At 37.5% G+C, this 14,346-nt stretch overlaps 1 protein-coding gene across 2 annotated transcripts in view; it reads right to left on the bottom strand.

The window, feature by feature from the left end:
- Positions 1-14,346, bottom strand: part of CCDC91 (coiled-coil domain containing 91) — a 543,117-nt gene that overhangs the window by 313,157 nt on the left and 215,614 nt on the right. For both annotated transcript variants that reach the window (XM_036759376.1, XM_036759375.1), the window contains exons 5-6: positions 8,786-8,955; positions 6,857-7,060 (exon numbers count right to left, since the gene is read on the bottom strand). In XM_036759376.1, the coding sequence (XP_036615271.1) occupies positions 6,857-7,060; positions 8,786-8,955 (374 nt within the window). The remainder of the gene's footprint in view (positions 1-6,856; positions 7,061-8,785; positions 8,956-14,346) is intronic.

Raw genomic sequence — 14,346 nt, 5'->3', positions numbered from 1 at the left:
AAATAGAGGACTTTCAAGCTTTCTCAGTGAAAAGACCAGAACTGAATAGAAAATTTGACTTTCAAACACAAGAATCAAGAGAAGTATGAAAAGGTAATCAAGAAAAAGAACAAGAAAAAGAAATTACAAGGGACTTACTAAAGGTGAACTGTTTTGTTGACATTCCTACATGGAAAGATGATGTGTATGATTCATGACACCTCAGTATTAGGGTAGCTGAAGGGAATATGCATACATATATGTTTATGTATATATATGGGTGAATGTGTATGTATGTATATATCTATGTATGTGTGTGTGTGTGTATATATATATATATATATATATATAGAGAGAGAGAGAGAGAGAGAGAGAGAGAGAGAGAGAGAGAGAGGGAGAGAGGGAGAGAGCAGACACAGGGTGAGTTGAAGATGAAGGGAAGATATCTAAACGAAATAAAATCAAATTAAGGGATGAGAGAGGAACATACTGAGAGAGGGAGATAAGGAGAGATAGAATGGGATGGATTATCTCCCATATAGGTGGCAAGAGGAAGCAGATCTGTGGGAGGAGGGGAGAGGGCGGATGAGGGGGGGAATGAGTGAACATTGCTCTCATCAGATTTGGCCTAAGGAGGGAATACCATACATACCCAATGGGGAATCTTACCCCACAGAAAAGAAGAGGGAAGAAGATAAAAAAAATGGGGGGATGATGGAGGGGAGGGCAGATGGGGGTGGAAGTAATCAATAACAAACACTTTCAAAAGGGGACAAGGTCAAGGGAGAAAATTCAATAAAGGGGGATGGGTTGGGAAGGAGCAAAATATAGTTAGTCTTTCACAACATGAGTATTGTGGAAGGGTTATACATAATGATACACATGTGGCCTATGTTGAATTGTTTGACTTCTTAGGGAGGGTGGGTGAGAAGGGAAGAGGGGAGAGAATTTGGAACTCAAAGTTTTAAAAACAGATATTCAAAAACAAACAAAAATGTTTTTGCATGCAACAAGAAAATAAGATACACAGGCAATGGGGCGTAAAAATTTATCTTGCCCTACAAGAAAGGAAGGGAAAAGGGGATGGGAGGGGAGTGGGGTGACAGAGGGGAGCACTGACTGGGGAACAAGGCAACCAGAATATACGCCATCTTGGAGTGGGGAGGAGGGTGGAAATGGGGAGAAAATTTGTAATCCAAACTCTTGTGAAAATCAATGCTGAAAACTAAATATGTTAAATAAATTTAAAAATAAATAAATAAATAAATAAAATAAAAAATAAAAAAATAAAAAAATTTAAAAAAATAAAGTGACAACAATAGAAATGAAGCAAATATATTTTATAACTAAAATTTGGTGGATATTTTTGGAAAATCTGAGTACTTTAAATAAGCTATTGCCAGATCCTCAAATTCACACTCTGATCCAGAAAGATAAAATGACTGCATTTATCAAAAAGTTAGAGATACTAATAATAAACTGAAAAATATTATGTTGGACATGTTTCTTAATTTTGAAAAAACACGTGACCTTCGAATGAAACAAAGACCTGCTTGTTAATAATGTGATTAATACGTAAGCAGCTCACATTTTAAAGACCTAGATGTTTCTAAATATGAGTGGCTAAGAACCCATGTGCCATGGAGAAATATGATATAGTTGGTCTTATTCCATCTGAATAAGAACACTTAGTAAACTTGTCTTCTGATTACATGTTGAAACAATTGTTTAAACTTGAAAATCTTATGTTGTAGTTACTGGTGAATAAAGAATTCTCTGGTTTGTCAAAGAAAGAGATAAAAATTTTGCTATTATTCATAGCATCTTATTTATTCAAAAGAGTTTTGTGATGTGTCTTTCATAATGCTAAAATATTAATCTTGTTTGATAGCTGAAAAATGAGTACCAGTATCATCAAAGAATTCAAGTTTTGAGAAATTCTAATCTAAAAAACAAGCCTTTGCATGATATTGTCATTATTATGGCTATTATTTTGTGTTACAAATATCCAGAAATAAATTATTTTTAAAAAAATTAAAAAAAAAGGAAAATAAAGAAAGTGAAAAAAAATGCTTCAATCTGCACTGAGTCCATCAGTTTTCTCTCTAGATGTGGACAGTATTTTCCATCACGAGTCCTTTAGAACTGTCACAGATCATTGTTCAATAAACATTTATTAAATGCCTACTATGTGCCAGGCACTAATGCTAAACATGAGGAATGCAAAAAGCACTCCCTTTCCTCAAGAAGCTCATAATTTAACAAAAACCATGCCACTATTTTTATTAGGTTCCTATATCTTTACATGTCACTGACATTATACCCCAAACACCATTTTCTCCATAAGTTTTGTGGTTTTAATTGCAAGGTTCTACATGCCATGCAGCTTTATGGGAACACATATAGCAGAAATGATTGTCCTCTTTTATTTTTTAAATATTTCAGAATATTTTCCATTCTGATATAAGAAAATATGTATTAACATACTGAAAACTGCCCTGATCAAACTACAGAAAGGCATTTCAGTTAATATCTGGTAGCTTCATATATACTCTCTGCATACAGCAGAGAAAAAATACGTTTCTACACCTCTGCTATAAATTTAGCCAGTTCTTTTTCACTAAACAAATTTGGTGAAGTAGAGTCTCTATTACAAAAGGGGCTGATGAACTGAGAAGTAGGCTCATGAGATTCTAACACTTTCACGTTTCCCAAGATGCTTAATAGCCTGGTGCTACACTTTCCATGAACTACCAACATCTACACACAATATACAGGATGTCCCAAAAAACCTCAAGCAGTTTGAAGCTTTAAAAGCTCATACACATATAGTTGCTGTCCTTTGTTCTCAAAGGACAAAAGTGACATCACTATGTTGGGGCTGAGGTATAGTAATTCAACTGTGGCTGCTCAGACCAATAAGATCTCAGAAGGCTCTACCACAAGTCAGGCACAAATAGTTCATATAAACATTTGGGGAAGAGATGTCTCTAAACTTGTGCATCTCACGTTTCCTTTGAGCTGCTGCATTTCTGCTTGGATCACAGAGCACAGGGCCTTCTTTGATGTAGGTATGCCATGCTGGGCAGTCCTGTACTACTGCCTCCCACGCCTCACAATCAATTTCAAAGTTCTTCAGAGAGACCTTGAGAGTGTCCTTTTATCACTTCTGACTTCCATGTGAGCACTTGCCTTGTGTGAGTTCTCTGTAGAATATTCTTTTAGGCAATCATATGTTTGGCATTTGAACAATGTGGCAAGCCCATTGGAGTTGCACTCTGTGCAGCGGAGTTTGGATGCTTAGCAATTCAGTTCCAGAAAGGACCTCAGTGTTGGGTATCTTATCTTGCCAGGTGGTCATCCTAATCTTCCTAAGACAATTCAAATGGAAGCAATTCAGTTTCCTGGCACAGCACTGATTACTGTCCAGGTTTCACAGGCATACTACAATGAAGTCAACACAACAACTCTGTCGATCTTCAGTTTGATATGCAGTCTAATACCTCCTTTGTCTCACACTTTCCTTTGGAGCCTCCCAAATACTGAACAAACTCTGGCAACATGTACATCAATTATATCATCTATGTGTATAATTCCTGGAAAGTATATTCCCAAGGTAAATTAATTTATCCACGGCATTCAAAATTTCTCCATTTGTTGTAACTGATGCTTTACATATGGAGTGTGTTGCTGGCCGATTGGAGAGCCTCTGTTTTCTTGGTATTAATTGTTAGGCCAGAATTACCACAAGCAGCAGAGAATCAATCCATATTATGTTGCATCTCAGCGATACAGGCTGTATTGAGTACACAATCATCTGTGAACAAAAAGTCATGTATCAACATGTACCACAACATGTACTTTAGTCTTGTCTTGTAGTCTTTAAAATAAAATTTACTATCAGTGTAGTAGTAGACTTTGATGCTATTTTTATCCTCATTGAAAGAGTCCAACAACATCACTGAGAACACCACACTAAAAAGCACAGAAGCAAGCACACAGCCCATCAGTGACTGGGAAAGCACCAAAGCTGACTATTTATCCATTATCCAGAACCCATGCCTGCATGCCGTCATGAAACTGATGTACAACACTGATGAACCTTTGTGGACAACCAAATTTTGCCGTGATTTTCCACAAGCATTCACAACTGACAGTATGAAAGGCCTTGGTCAAATCAATGACCATTGTGTACAATCCTCTCTTCTGTTCCTGGCATTTCTCCTGGAGTTGTCAGGCAGCAAACACCATATTGATAGTTCCTCAGCCCTTTCTGAAGCCACATTGGCTCTGGGGAAAATGACCAACTTCCAGGGGAAGGATCAGTCAATTAAGGACAACTCTGGCAAGAATCACGACTAAGGGAGACGGGCTCCCCCACGACTCTCACAGAAAAAGCTACTTCCCTTTCCTTTACAGAGATGGACAATGGAGGCATATTTGAACTCCTGGAGGATAACTTACTCTTGTCATATAACTTGGAAGATTTTAGTCAGTTTTTGTATGAGCGGTGGACCCCCATGCATTGTAAATCTCTGCTAGAATAGAATACACACTGGGCACTTTGCCACAGAAGAGGAGCCTAATGGCATTCAAAACCTCTTCTTAAGTTATAAGTTTGTCTAGAGAGGGACTGACTTAAACCTGAAGTATATGCTCAATGGCTTCCGTACTGTATGGTGATGGTCTGTTGAGAACACTATGGAAGTATTCTGCCCATCTCTCCAGAATCATGTCCTTATCACTAATCAATGTGGCTCCATCACCACTGAGTAATTGAGATGCACAATAGGCCTTTGGGCCATAAAAAGACTTCAGGACATCATAACAGCATTTTGGATTGTTACTATCAGTATAAAACTGACTTTCATCTGCCTTCTCATGGAGCAAAGAATCCTGCATCTCTCTAAGCTTTGCTTGCACTTTACTTTTGACAGTACTCTACTGTTTTAGAGATGATGATCTATCCTGCTGGTAAACAATGTGGAGTTCTCAATTTTTTCTTTAGCAACTTCTGAATTTCCCCATCATTTTCATCAAACTACTCTTGTTCCAGCTTAAAGAAGCACTCTAGTTGCTGACATTAAATCTTCTAGTAGTCATCTTGCCTTGGGGCCACTGCTTTTGTTGAATACAATGTTTATCTTGGAGAGGATAAGTCTAATATCAGTCCAGCACTCAGTGCCACACATCATCTTCATCTATACTCCTTACAATCTATTAAACGCCAATTTTGCTGCAAGGGTGCGTCCACAAAGTTTTATTGCATTTAAGTAAATGGAAGACAGTGTTGGTGTTGGTGATGAGAAGCTCATGACCATTGCTGTTACTGTTTGTAACTGCATTCCTCCGAAGGATTCCCTGCCATGTCTGATAGTCTATGTCTACTCTGGCATCAAAGTCACCCATAATTACAAGCTTTTCCACTTTTGGAACACTGATTATGAGGGTCTCTGGTTTTGATGAAATTTTTCTTTCCTCATCAGGGTTCATCATGGTGGGAGCTTAGGCACTGATGATGGAGGCATGTCATTTTCCTGCAAGGAGTAATCACATTGTCATAGGCCTGCCATTCATTCCCTTAGGGGGCATGCAAACTTTTTGACTAGATTTGTTTTGATTGCAAAACCTACACCAGCTTCACATTTCTCCCTGTCACTGCAGCCACTCTAGAAAAAATGTGTATCCAGCTCTGACTTTGATAAGCTGGCCTTCGTTTGCCAGCCTTGTTTCACTCAGAGCTACTATTTGGATGTAATACCTATTGAGTTCTCTCAAAGTAAGAGCTGTTCATCTTTCAGGTCTATTGGATTTCATGTTATCTAAAAGTGTTCACACATTCCATGTACCAATGTTGAGTGGAATCATCTTGGCATAAGTTTTTGAACATTTTTTTTGACCACAAGGTGGGATCCCTACCTATTGGGTGAAGTAGACAATTTTTAGGGTAACTTTTCTAGTCCCTTCCTCATGACAAGATCTAAGCAGTTTAGTCCTTTAAAAAGGCTGCTCAGACACCCAATGGGCTGTGGAATGCCACTGCCGCTTTAGTCCAGTGAAAAGAGGACGCTAGGACCCAGGCCACCTGTATAACGGGTTGTGACTACAGATCTCCGTGATTCTGCACCTGCCACTTTATCACTTGGCAGTCACCTCAGGATTTTGACATAGGTACAAATGGTAAAATGGCATGGGTAAAGTTTTTTTTGACTCATGCATAAATTGGATTTGAGGCAGAGTTGTGTGAATCATCAGACTCTCTTCCAGAGTCATCCACAGAGTTCAGTTGCAAAACAAAAGTCAAGATGATTGATGATGGCTTAGGATGTAGCAGTTGACTTTGGTTTCTTCAATGTCTAAACAAGCTTTAAGCATTCCACAGCATCTACTTTAGTAACCTTCATGGGAACTGAAACAAAATGTTCTCAACCACCCATTCCACCTAGGGAAGTCTTTATATGCTTGGGACAGACCTATATGTATATCTGTAGTTTATGTGTATATGTGTGAATGTGTATATAACAATATATAACTATATATAGTTATATAAACATATAATAATATATACATACACGCACACATATACATACTTACACATGTTTTCATATACACATATATAAAATTATATGTAGTTACATATAACATAAAATGAATGCCTAAGCTAAGAGTTCAAGCGAAATTTAATATGTACAGTTTCTAAAAGAGCTTTTCTCACACTGCAAATTACTTATCAAAGTCTTTCCTTGGTACTAGATTCATTTCAGTGGGTAAAAACATGCTCATGGCATTACTATTAGTTGCCTCTCATAAGTTTTTAATCATCGTAGGGCTCCTTCAATTAAGTTTCAAAAACTTATGCAAGGAAATATAATCCTACCTTTTTAATTCTCTGTTTTTCTTCTTCAGAAGCCTTAAGTTGAACCTCCAAGCTTGAAACTTTTTGTTGAAGTTCCATGTTTAACTCAATAGCTTTGTGATCCTCTGCAGTATCATCCACAAGTGAAATGGTTTCATTAGTTTTTTCATCAGTTAAATCCAATGGAAAAATTGAAGGATCAATAGTATTTGTGGATTGCTGAACCTAATACACATGGGGAAAAAAATCAAAGCAGAAAAGCTTACAATGTACCAATAAATAAAAACAACTCAAGGTTCACTAGAAACCACATTTGGAACCCTTTAAGTAAATTGATAAAACCCTAAAAGTATTACAACAAACATCTTTTAGAATGGGACAAAATTTCCTCCAAAGCATTTGTTATTTGGTTTACAATGCACAAAACAATTTTATAAACTTCTTCAAGGCAAGGTAAAATACATTTCATTGGCCACATTTTGGTCCAAAAATAACGCGAGCTCTAAGGGGTTTCCAAAAAAATCTCTATGCACTTCTCTGGAGCTAAATTAATCAGACTCTGAAAGTCCACCATGTTTTCAAAATGATTACTAACTTCTAAAGACAGAAAACAGATGCTTCCAGACCTATAACACTCTGAAAATTTGTACTAGCCTCATGTACTTTCTCATTTGGATTCCTTTAGCTCTCTATGCAATATTCACAATACTAAGCACTAAATATGCTATGACAATCCACAAAAAAAGATAAATTTACATCTTGATTTAATTTCTATGAAGCTGAAGATGAACAACTGTTCTTCAAATTCTCTTTTAATAGTTGAAATTTTTAGCTATTAAGCAAGTGAAATTTTCAACCATCATTCTTAAAAATTCAATAGAAAGTAATAAATTCAACAAAAATTGCATGTTTTTTTAACTGGAAAGAGAAGTATCAGGAAACATTCTATACTAAAATCTACATTGTTATAGCTCACTCACCAACTTGCAGACTTAGAAAAGTTCCCTGAAGAACTGATAAGTTAAATTATTTGTCTAGGGTATGTGTTAAGAGACAAAACTTGAACCTTGGTCTTGCTTGATCTGAGACCAGGCTGATTAATGTCATCTACCTTTCATTTTCAGATTGTGTCCCCTGTCAAAAGATCATCTTCTCCTGTAATATAATGTTGCTCTAGTACTTAAATAATTTTAATACTATGCAAATGTTTTAGCTTACTATAAATTTGTGATTTATCCAACTTTAATCAATGCAATTTAGAAATAGGATAACTGTCACAAAAACTTGTTACTTTTGTTGTTCAGCTGCTTCAGTTGTATCCAATTCTTTATGAGCCTATTTGGGATTTTCTTGGCAAAGACACTAGAATGGTTTGCCACTTAACTCCTTAGGCAACTTCAAACTCAAAGTGATGAAATGATAAGAATCAAAAAACAGATTTTGTCCTCATGATTTCATGTTATCCTTACAACACCTCTAAGGTAGTAGTGAAGGTATTTTTTCCTATTTTATAAATGACACACTGAGGCACTAGAAGGTTAAAGGAGTTATCTCAGCCCTGGGCTCTCTTCTCTTCCTGACTTCAAGAGAAGCAGTTCATTCACTGTACTTCTCAGCTGTTCATTCATTTTACAGATTAGGAAACTGAGGCAAATATGATTAAGTGACTTGGCCAGGATGATACAGCTAGTGTCTTAGGCTGGATTTGAACTCAGATCTTCCTGACTCCAGGCCTGGTGCTCTATCCACAGTGGCACCTAGCTGCCCACTACAAAAATAGTCTATTTCTTTATTAAAAAAAAGAGTACTTACTGTCTAACTGAAACCACTACCCCTGGCTGGTAAAGCCAGATTATCTCTAATTTGATAACGGAATACACACACACACACACACATACACACACAATTTTTAGGTAGTAACAGATTTCTATTAAAAATCAAGATCCTTACCTGATCTTTACATACTGCTTGACTCACAATATTGTTAGCAGTTTGTGGAACAACCAGTGCACTATCCTGTGATGAAATGACGGGCTTAGAAGAGATAAGATGAGCTGAAGATAAAGACTGTTCCAGAAGACTCTCAGGAGAAACAGGTGGGGGGATGTGGACTCCAGATACTTATAAAAATAAAATTTAAGGATTACAAAAAATAAGGCACAACTTTACTTTCTATGTAACAAATGTTCTTAATAAAAACATACTTCAAAGTTCAGAATGAATAACAGTATAAAAATGTAGTTAGTGGAGACTGATAATATAAAACCCAACATACATTCTTTAAATTATTAATTTATTAGTTATTTAAACTATTAATTCCAATCCTATACAAACTATTTGGGAAAATAGCTGAAAAAGAAGTGCTGCCAAATTCCTTTTTATGATCAAACATGACGTATGGATACCTAAACTGAGAAGAACCAAAAGAGCGAAAGAAAATTATAGACCAATTTCCCTAATGAATATAGATGCGAAAATTTTAAATAAAATATTAGCAAAGATATTACAGCAACTTATCTCGAGGATAATACACCATGACCTGGTAGTATTCATAACTGGAATGCAAACCTGGTTCAATATAAGAAAAACGATCAGCATAATTGATCATATCAATAACAAAACTCTCCCCCAGCTCTGACCGCTCTGCCTCATGCACTTACTTCCTGCCCCATCCATTTGGCAAGCTCTTCCCACCATAGGCTCATGTGATTCTGGCTTCTATGTGACTCAGGGGCTCAAAGCAGGTCACATAGGACTATTAGCGGGTAGGAAAGATCTTCCCATTCCTATTAACATAACATTCAGCCCCAGGATCTTTTGTATCCCTTACATAGATCAATGAGAGTTTAGGGGTAAACTGGTATTAATAGAACTTTACAACAAAATAACATGGATAACACAAAATAAACACATAAAATATATTTTAGGGCAGGGGCTTCAGCACAAGCACCCCATCATTCCCCCCTTCAATGAATGGGGCCCAAAATCCCTTGAGGTAAGGGACAAAAGTCTCTTCTTCTATAGCTACTTCCTGCTGAGATTGCATATAGAGCTGTCCCTGTCCCAAGAAATCCCAGTCAGTTCTTTAGCTGGCAAATGGAGCTTGGTCGATGCCAGGTCCAGGGGTGACACATCACAGTCTTGGACAGGGGGCATCATCCAGCTCAAACAGTCAGTCATCTACAAGTGGAAAGTGCTAAGCCTACAAGAGACAAATCTAGCAAACAAGTCGCAAAGCCAAAATGAAAAAGGAGACAATAACCAGAAGCAGGGTAAATATAGGGTCAGCTGTGTTTCTAGAGTCCATGAACCCACTAAAACTGTATTAATTCCTGTCTTCCTTACTGCTAGGTATTTCTTTAATCTGAGTTGAGGCTTGGATAATTTCCTATTCTCTGTGAAGGTGTGACAAACTTGGATACAATGATTCAGGAGGATCTGTAGGAGGATCTTACTTGCCTATTCAGTCTAATATTAAGTACCTTTTCATGATACATTTTATATAGTTTGATAGCTGGAATACCATCTATTCTTTCAAATTCTATCCCTGCTCTTAAAAAAGCAGTAAAGAACTCTTTCCTTGTTAATCTATTCTGACTTTGAATCTACTGGCTGCTTGCTCTTCTCTCTTAAGGAAATTTATCTTTTCCCCATTCTCCTAAGTCACTTAAGTGTGAAATCTTATCCAGCACCTCCCAAAGAGGATGCCCTATTCCCCCAATAAGTAGAGTCAGAATTAGGTGCTTATAAGCAGGAGGAGTAGTCCTCACTATTATATTTCTACAAGGAACCACTTAGGAAGTACTATGATAAGCATCGGCGTCTCAGACCATAATTTTAGTTTTTATTACCTCTTCCTTTAACTTCCTCAGACAGTCTCTAAGCAAATACCAGGGTAGTAAGGAGTATTCTGTGTTGTGAGCCACAGTCATGGGGCACCTTTGACATCTGTGCTCTAGAGGACTCTTTAGGACCTTGTTACTTCGGTGGTAGTATATGTTAAGACCAATATCTAAAAAGTAGATATCCCTCTTCCATGTTCCCCTCCCCATCTTCCATATGACTAGGTCAGATATTCCCTAAAAGGCAACAAAGCCAGGACTTGACTGGTACAGGAAGGAGTCCACCAGTCAGTTAAGGACATAAAAGTCTCATTCACATTGGATTATCAACCTTCTGACTTGGTAGATATCTTGAAACCCTGTGAGTCACCATACCCTGACTTGTGGAACAGATGCATTTATATATGGAGACCAAGGTGCACATCTAAGCAAGACTATTACTATATCCTTGTTAAATATCCTTGCTATGTTACTTGTTATTGTTCAGTTGTTTTCAGTCATGTCCAAATTCAGGACCTCGTCGGGGTTTTCTTGATAAAGATACTAGAGTGGTTTGCCATTTCCTTCTCCAGCTTTTTTTTTACAGATGAGGAAACTGAGGCAAATACTGACTTGCCCAGAGTCACACAGCTAGTGCCTGAGGTCACATTTGAACCCAGGTCCTACTGCCTCCAGGGCCAGTGCTCTATCACTGTGCCTGCTAGCTAACCGAAGTTAGGGTTTGATTAGAATTTATTTAGCTTAGTGACTGACTGATTTAGGGCCATCCATTAAGTTCTCCCTTGAATCACCTATAACTTTAGTAGATATAATTATCTCAGTTTTGGGTAACATTTTTGCCACTTTATTTTAGGAGCACTATTTCATTTTTGACTCCTATATCAGGGAATATACTACCAAACTTACTTCAGTACTTTGATGGATTGATGATTTCATCCAAGTACTTTCTATTAACTCAAACTGCCATCCTTTCCTGCTCATGTTGTGTGATTCTTTCAACTTTATTCCTCCCCTGTCTTTATTCTTCATTTTCTGGACTTCAAAACTGCCTACCTCATCTAGAACTTTCCCTCAGCACTTAGGGCTTCCTCACCCTGAAACATTCTACAAACTCTGTGTCTCTCTCATTATGGAATATTCCTCTACAAGGCCTGCTACCCTTCTCCAATTGTGAGGTCCTCTTAGAGCTTCTATTTGGTGGAATAGCCCAGGCAGGCTTGCTTTCATTCCCCTCCTCTACCTGTTCTTGACTTTCTGGACTTTAAGATCATGCCCCTGTCTCTCCCCCTACCTTAACCAAGCTTTTTAGATCCTTTTTGTGAACCATCTTTTTCCCCTAGAATCTAAACTCCCAGAGGGCAGACACTGTTTTTTTTCTTGCATTTGTATACAGAGCACTTAATATATGTGCATATATATGTATGTTCAGTATGAATCTTACTTTGTTAATAGTAAAGTCTGATTTTGATTTCCAATCCCTTTCCTACAATTTCAGAAAAAAACCCTGCTTGTTCTTCAGTTAATTACCTTAATTAGACAACTTACTTTTTCCTTAACCTGTATGCTGCATAGGCTAAGGAAAAAGAAAGTCGTGAAACAGTATTAGCATATATTTTGGTATAGGAAAATGGAGGACAACAGATTTGGAATGAGTTCAAATAAAAACCCACACAATTTTTATGAAACACAGGGCACTCTAAGGCAAGTACTGAACAACTGATGCTTCCTGGTCAAACAGGATTAAGAGGATTCAGATACTTTCGAAGCAAATTTCCAGAAATACTTTTGAAACAAACAGACCTCACTTTACATAAGAATAGTAAATGGCTGACAATGGGTCTATACCATTTGATTTCAGCAAAAGTAACTGGAAGTGATATATTTCTAAATAAAGCATATGAAATGGCTTAAATTCTAAGAGCCAAACTGAAAGGTATTTCATGGATATCATCCACACTAACTCAATCAACAGCCTGTCAACAAATAAGTATCAAACAAAAGACAAAGTCATTTAGATTTCTTTATAGAAATGAAGAGGATTACAACAATGATTCAGAATCAGATCACTGCCACCAGAAATTACAGTGTTTATCCTTAATGAGCATGGACTTACTGGTCAATGCAGATTATACAACAAAGAAGAGTAAATTATGCAATATAATCAATGCATATTACAAAAATTAACATCTACCAGATACTGGGAAAGATATGATATGGTAACTAGGATAATACATTAGAAGCTTGCTATACCTGAGGAATTAACACAACAAATTTCCCTACTACAAATACAACTCCCAATATGCCTTCAAGTATAGTTAACAAACACCATCACAACAATAGCAATAATAATAGTTAGCATTTAGAGTTAACACTTTACGATTTACAAATCACTTTAGGTATGTTATGTTATCTTGATCCTTACAACAACCCTGAGAGGCAAGTACCATTATGAACTCCATTTTACACATGAGGAAACTAAGGCTATGAGAGGCTAAGCAAATTGCCAAGGTCTGATAGGTAAGTGTAACAACAATGTTGCTAGAAGCTACTGTGGCTGGGTAAGACCAAAAACACCAGCACACAAAAGGGCTGCCAACATAGGTTTTTTGATCTGCTTTTCTAAGGAAAGCAACTTTAAGGGATTAACAATCTCAGTTTAATTAAACGTGCATATATACATTCAGTTAGTTCAGGGGGGAAAGATCAGCACCCCCTCCCCGAACTTCAGGGCAAATACAAACAAATTACAAGCATACATTATAAACACAGCAAATAACACAAACCAGTCTATCCATAGCAATGCATAGTTACCAGAGAAGCACCAACATCTGTGTTATTAGCTGGGCAGGGGGCTGTTTCAACGGCTTGCCCAGAGTCTCATCACTCACACTCTTTCAATGAGTGTGCCCTCAAAACTCACATGCTAACCTTCCAACATATATATCCTGTTCAGGACCTTGAGGGCTGGAGCCAAGCATTTGGGGTGTGGGAAACCAGGGTGTGGGAAAGTTAGTTAATCAATAGCACCATATTATGTACAGTGTTTCCAATCAATGACGCTTCATTGTCTTGGTGCTGAAAAACACTGGAAGACAAAAAAGATCCCACTTTAGTTGCCCCATTCAAACAAAGGCCAGACCCATCAAAGGAACTTGATTACATAAGTGTTCCAAAAGAGAAAACAGTAAAAAAAAAAAAGTCCTGCCCTGATTACCATTACAGTAGGCTAGATAGATGAACAGAGAGCCTGAAGATTTCTAGCTCAGATCATTACAGAGAGAACTGTTGCCCACAATTGCCTAGAGAAAGCAATTGCTTCATAAAAATTGAAGAAAATATTTTTATTAGCTGTCACTACATAAAATACTCAAAACTTCCAAATGTCATAGAAGGAAAAGCTTTCACAAACACCGAAGGGGGGGTGGTGGAGCCAATATATAAGACAGAAAACAGGGACCTGTGTGAACTCTCCCCCAGATACCTCCAAATACCTGTAAAAAATGACTCTAAACAAATTCTAGAGCTACAGAACCCACGAAATAACAGAGTGAAATAAGTCTCCAGCTGAAGATGGCCTGGATGGTCACTGGGAAGGTTCTATCACACCATGCTGGAAACAGAGAAGACCCCACCATGGGCCAAGTCAGGACAGACCAGGCAAGAGCAGAC

The sequence above is a fragment of the Trichosurus vulpecula genome, chromosome 5, assembly GCF_011100635.1.
Source record: "Trichosurus vulpecula isolate mTriVul1 chromosome 5, mTriVul1.pri, whole genome shotgun sequence".
Classification (NCBI taxonomy): domain Eukaryota; kingdom Metazoa; phylum Chordata; class Mammalia; order Diprotodontia; family Phalangeridae; genus Trichosurus; species Trichosurus vulpecula.
This window is presented reverse-complemented; position numbering and strand designations above follow the sequence as displayed.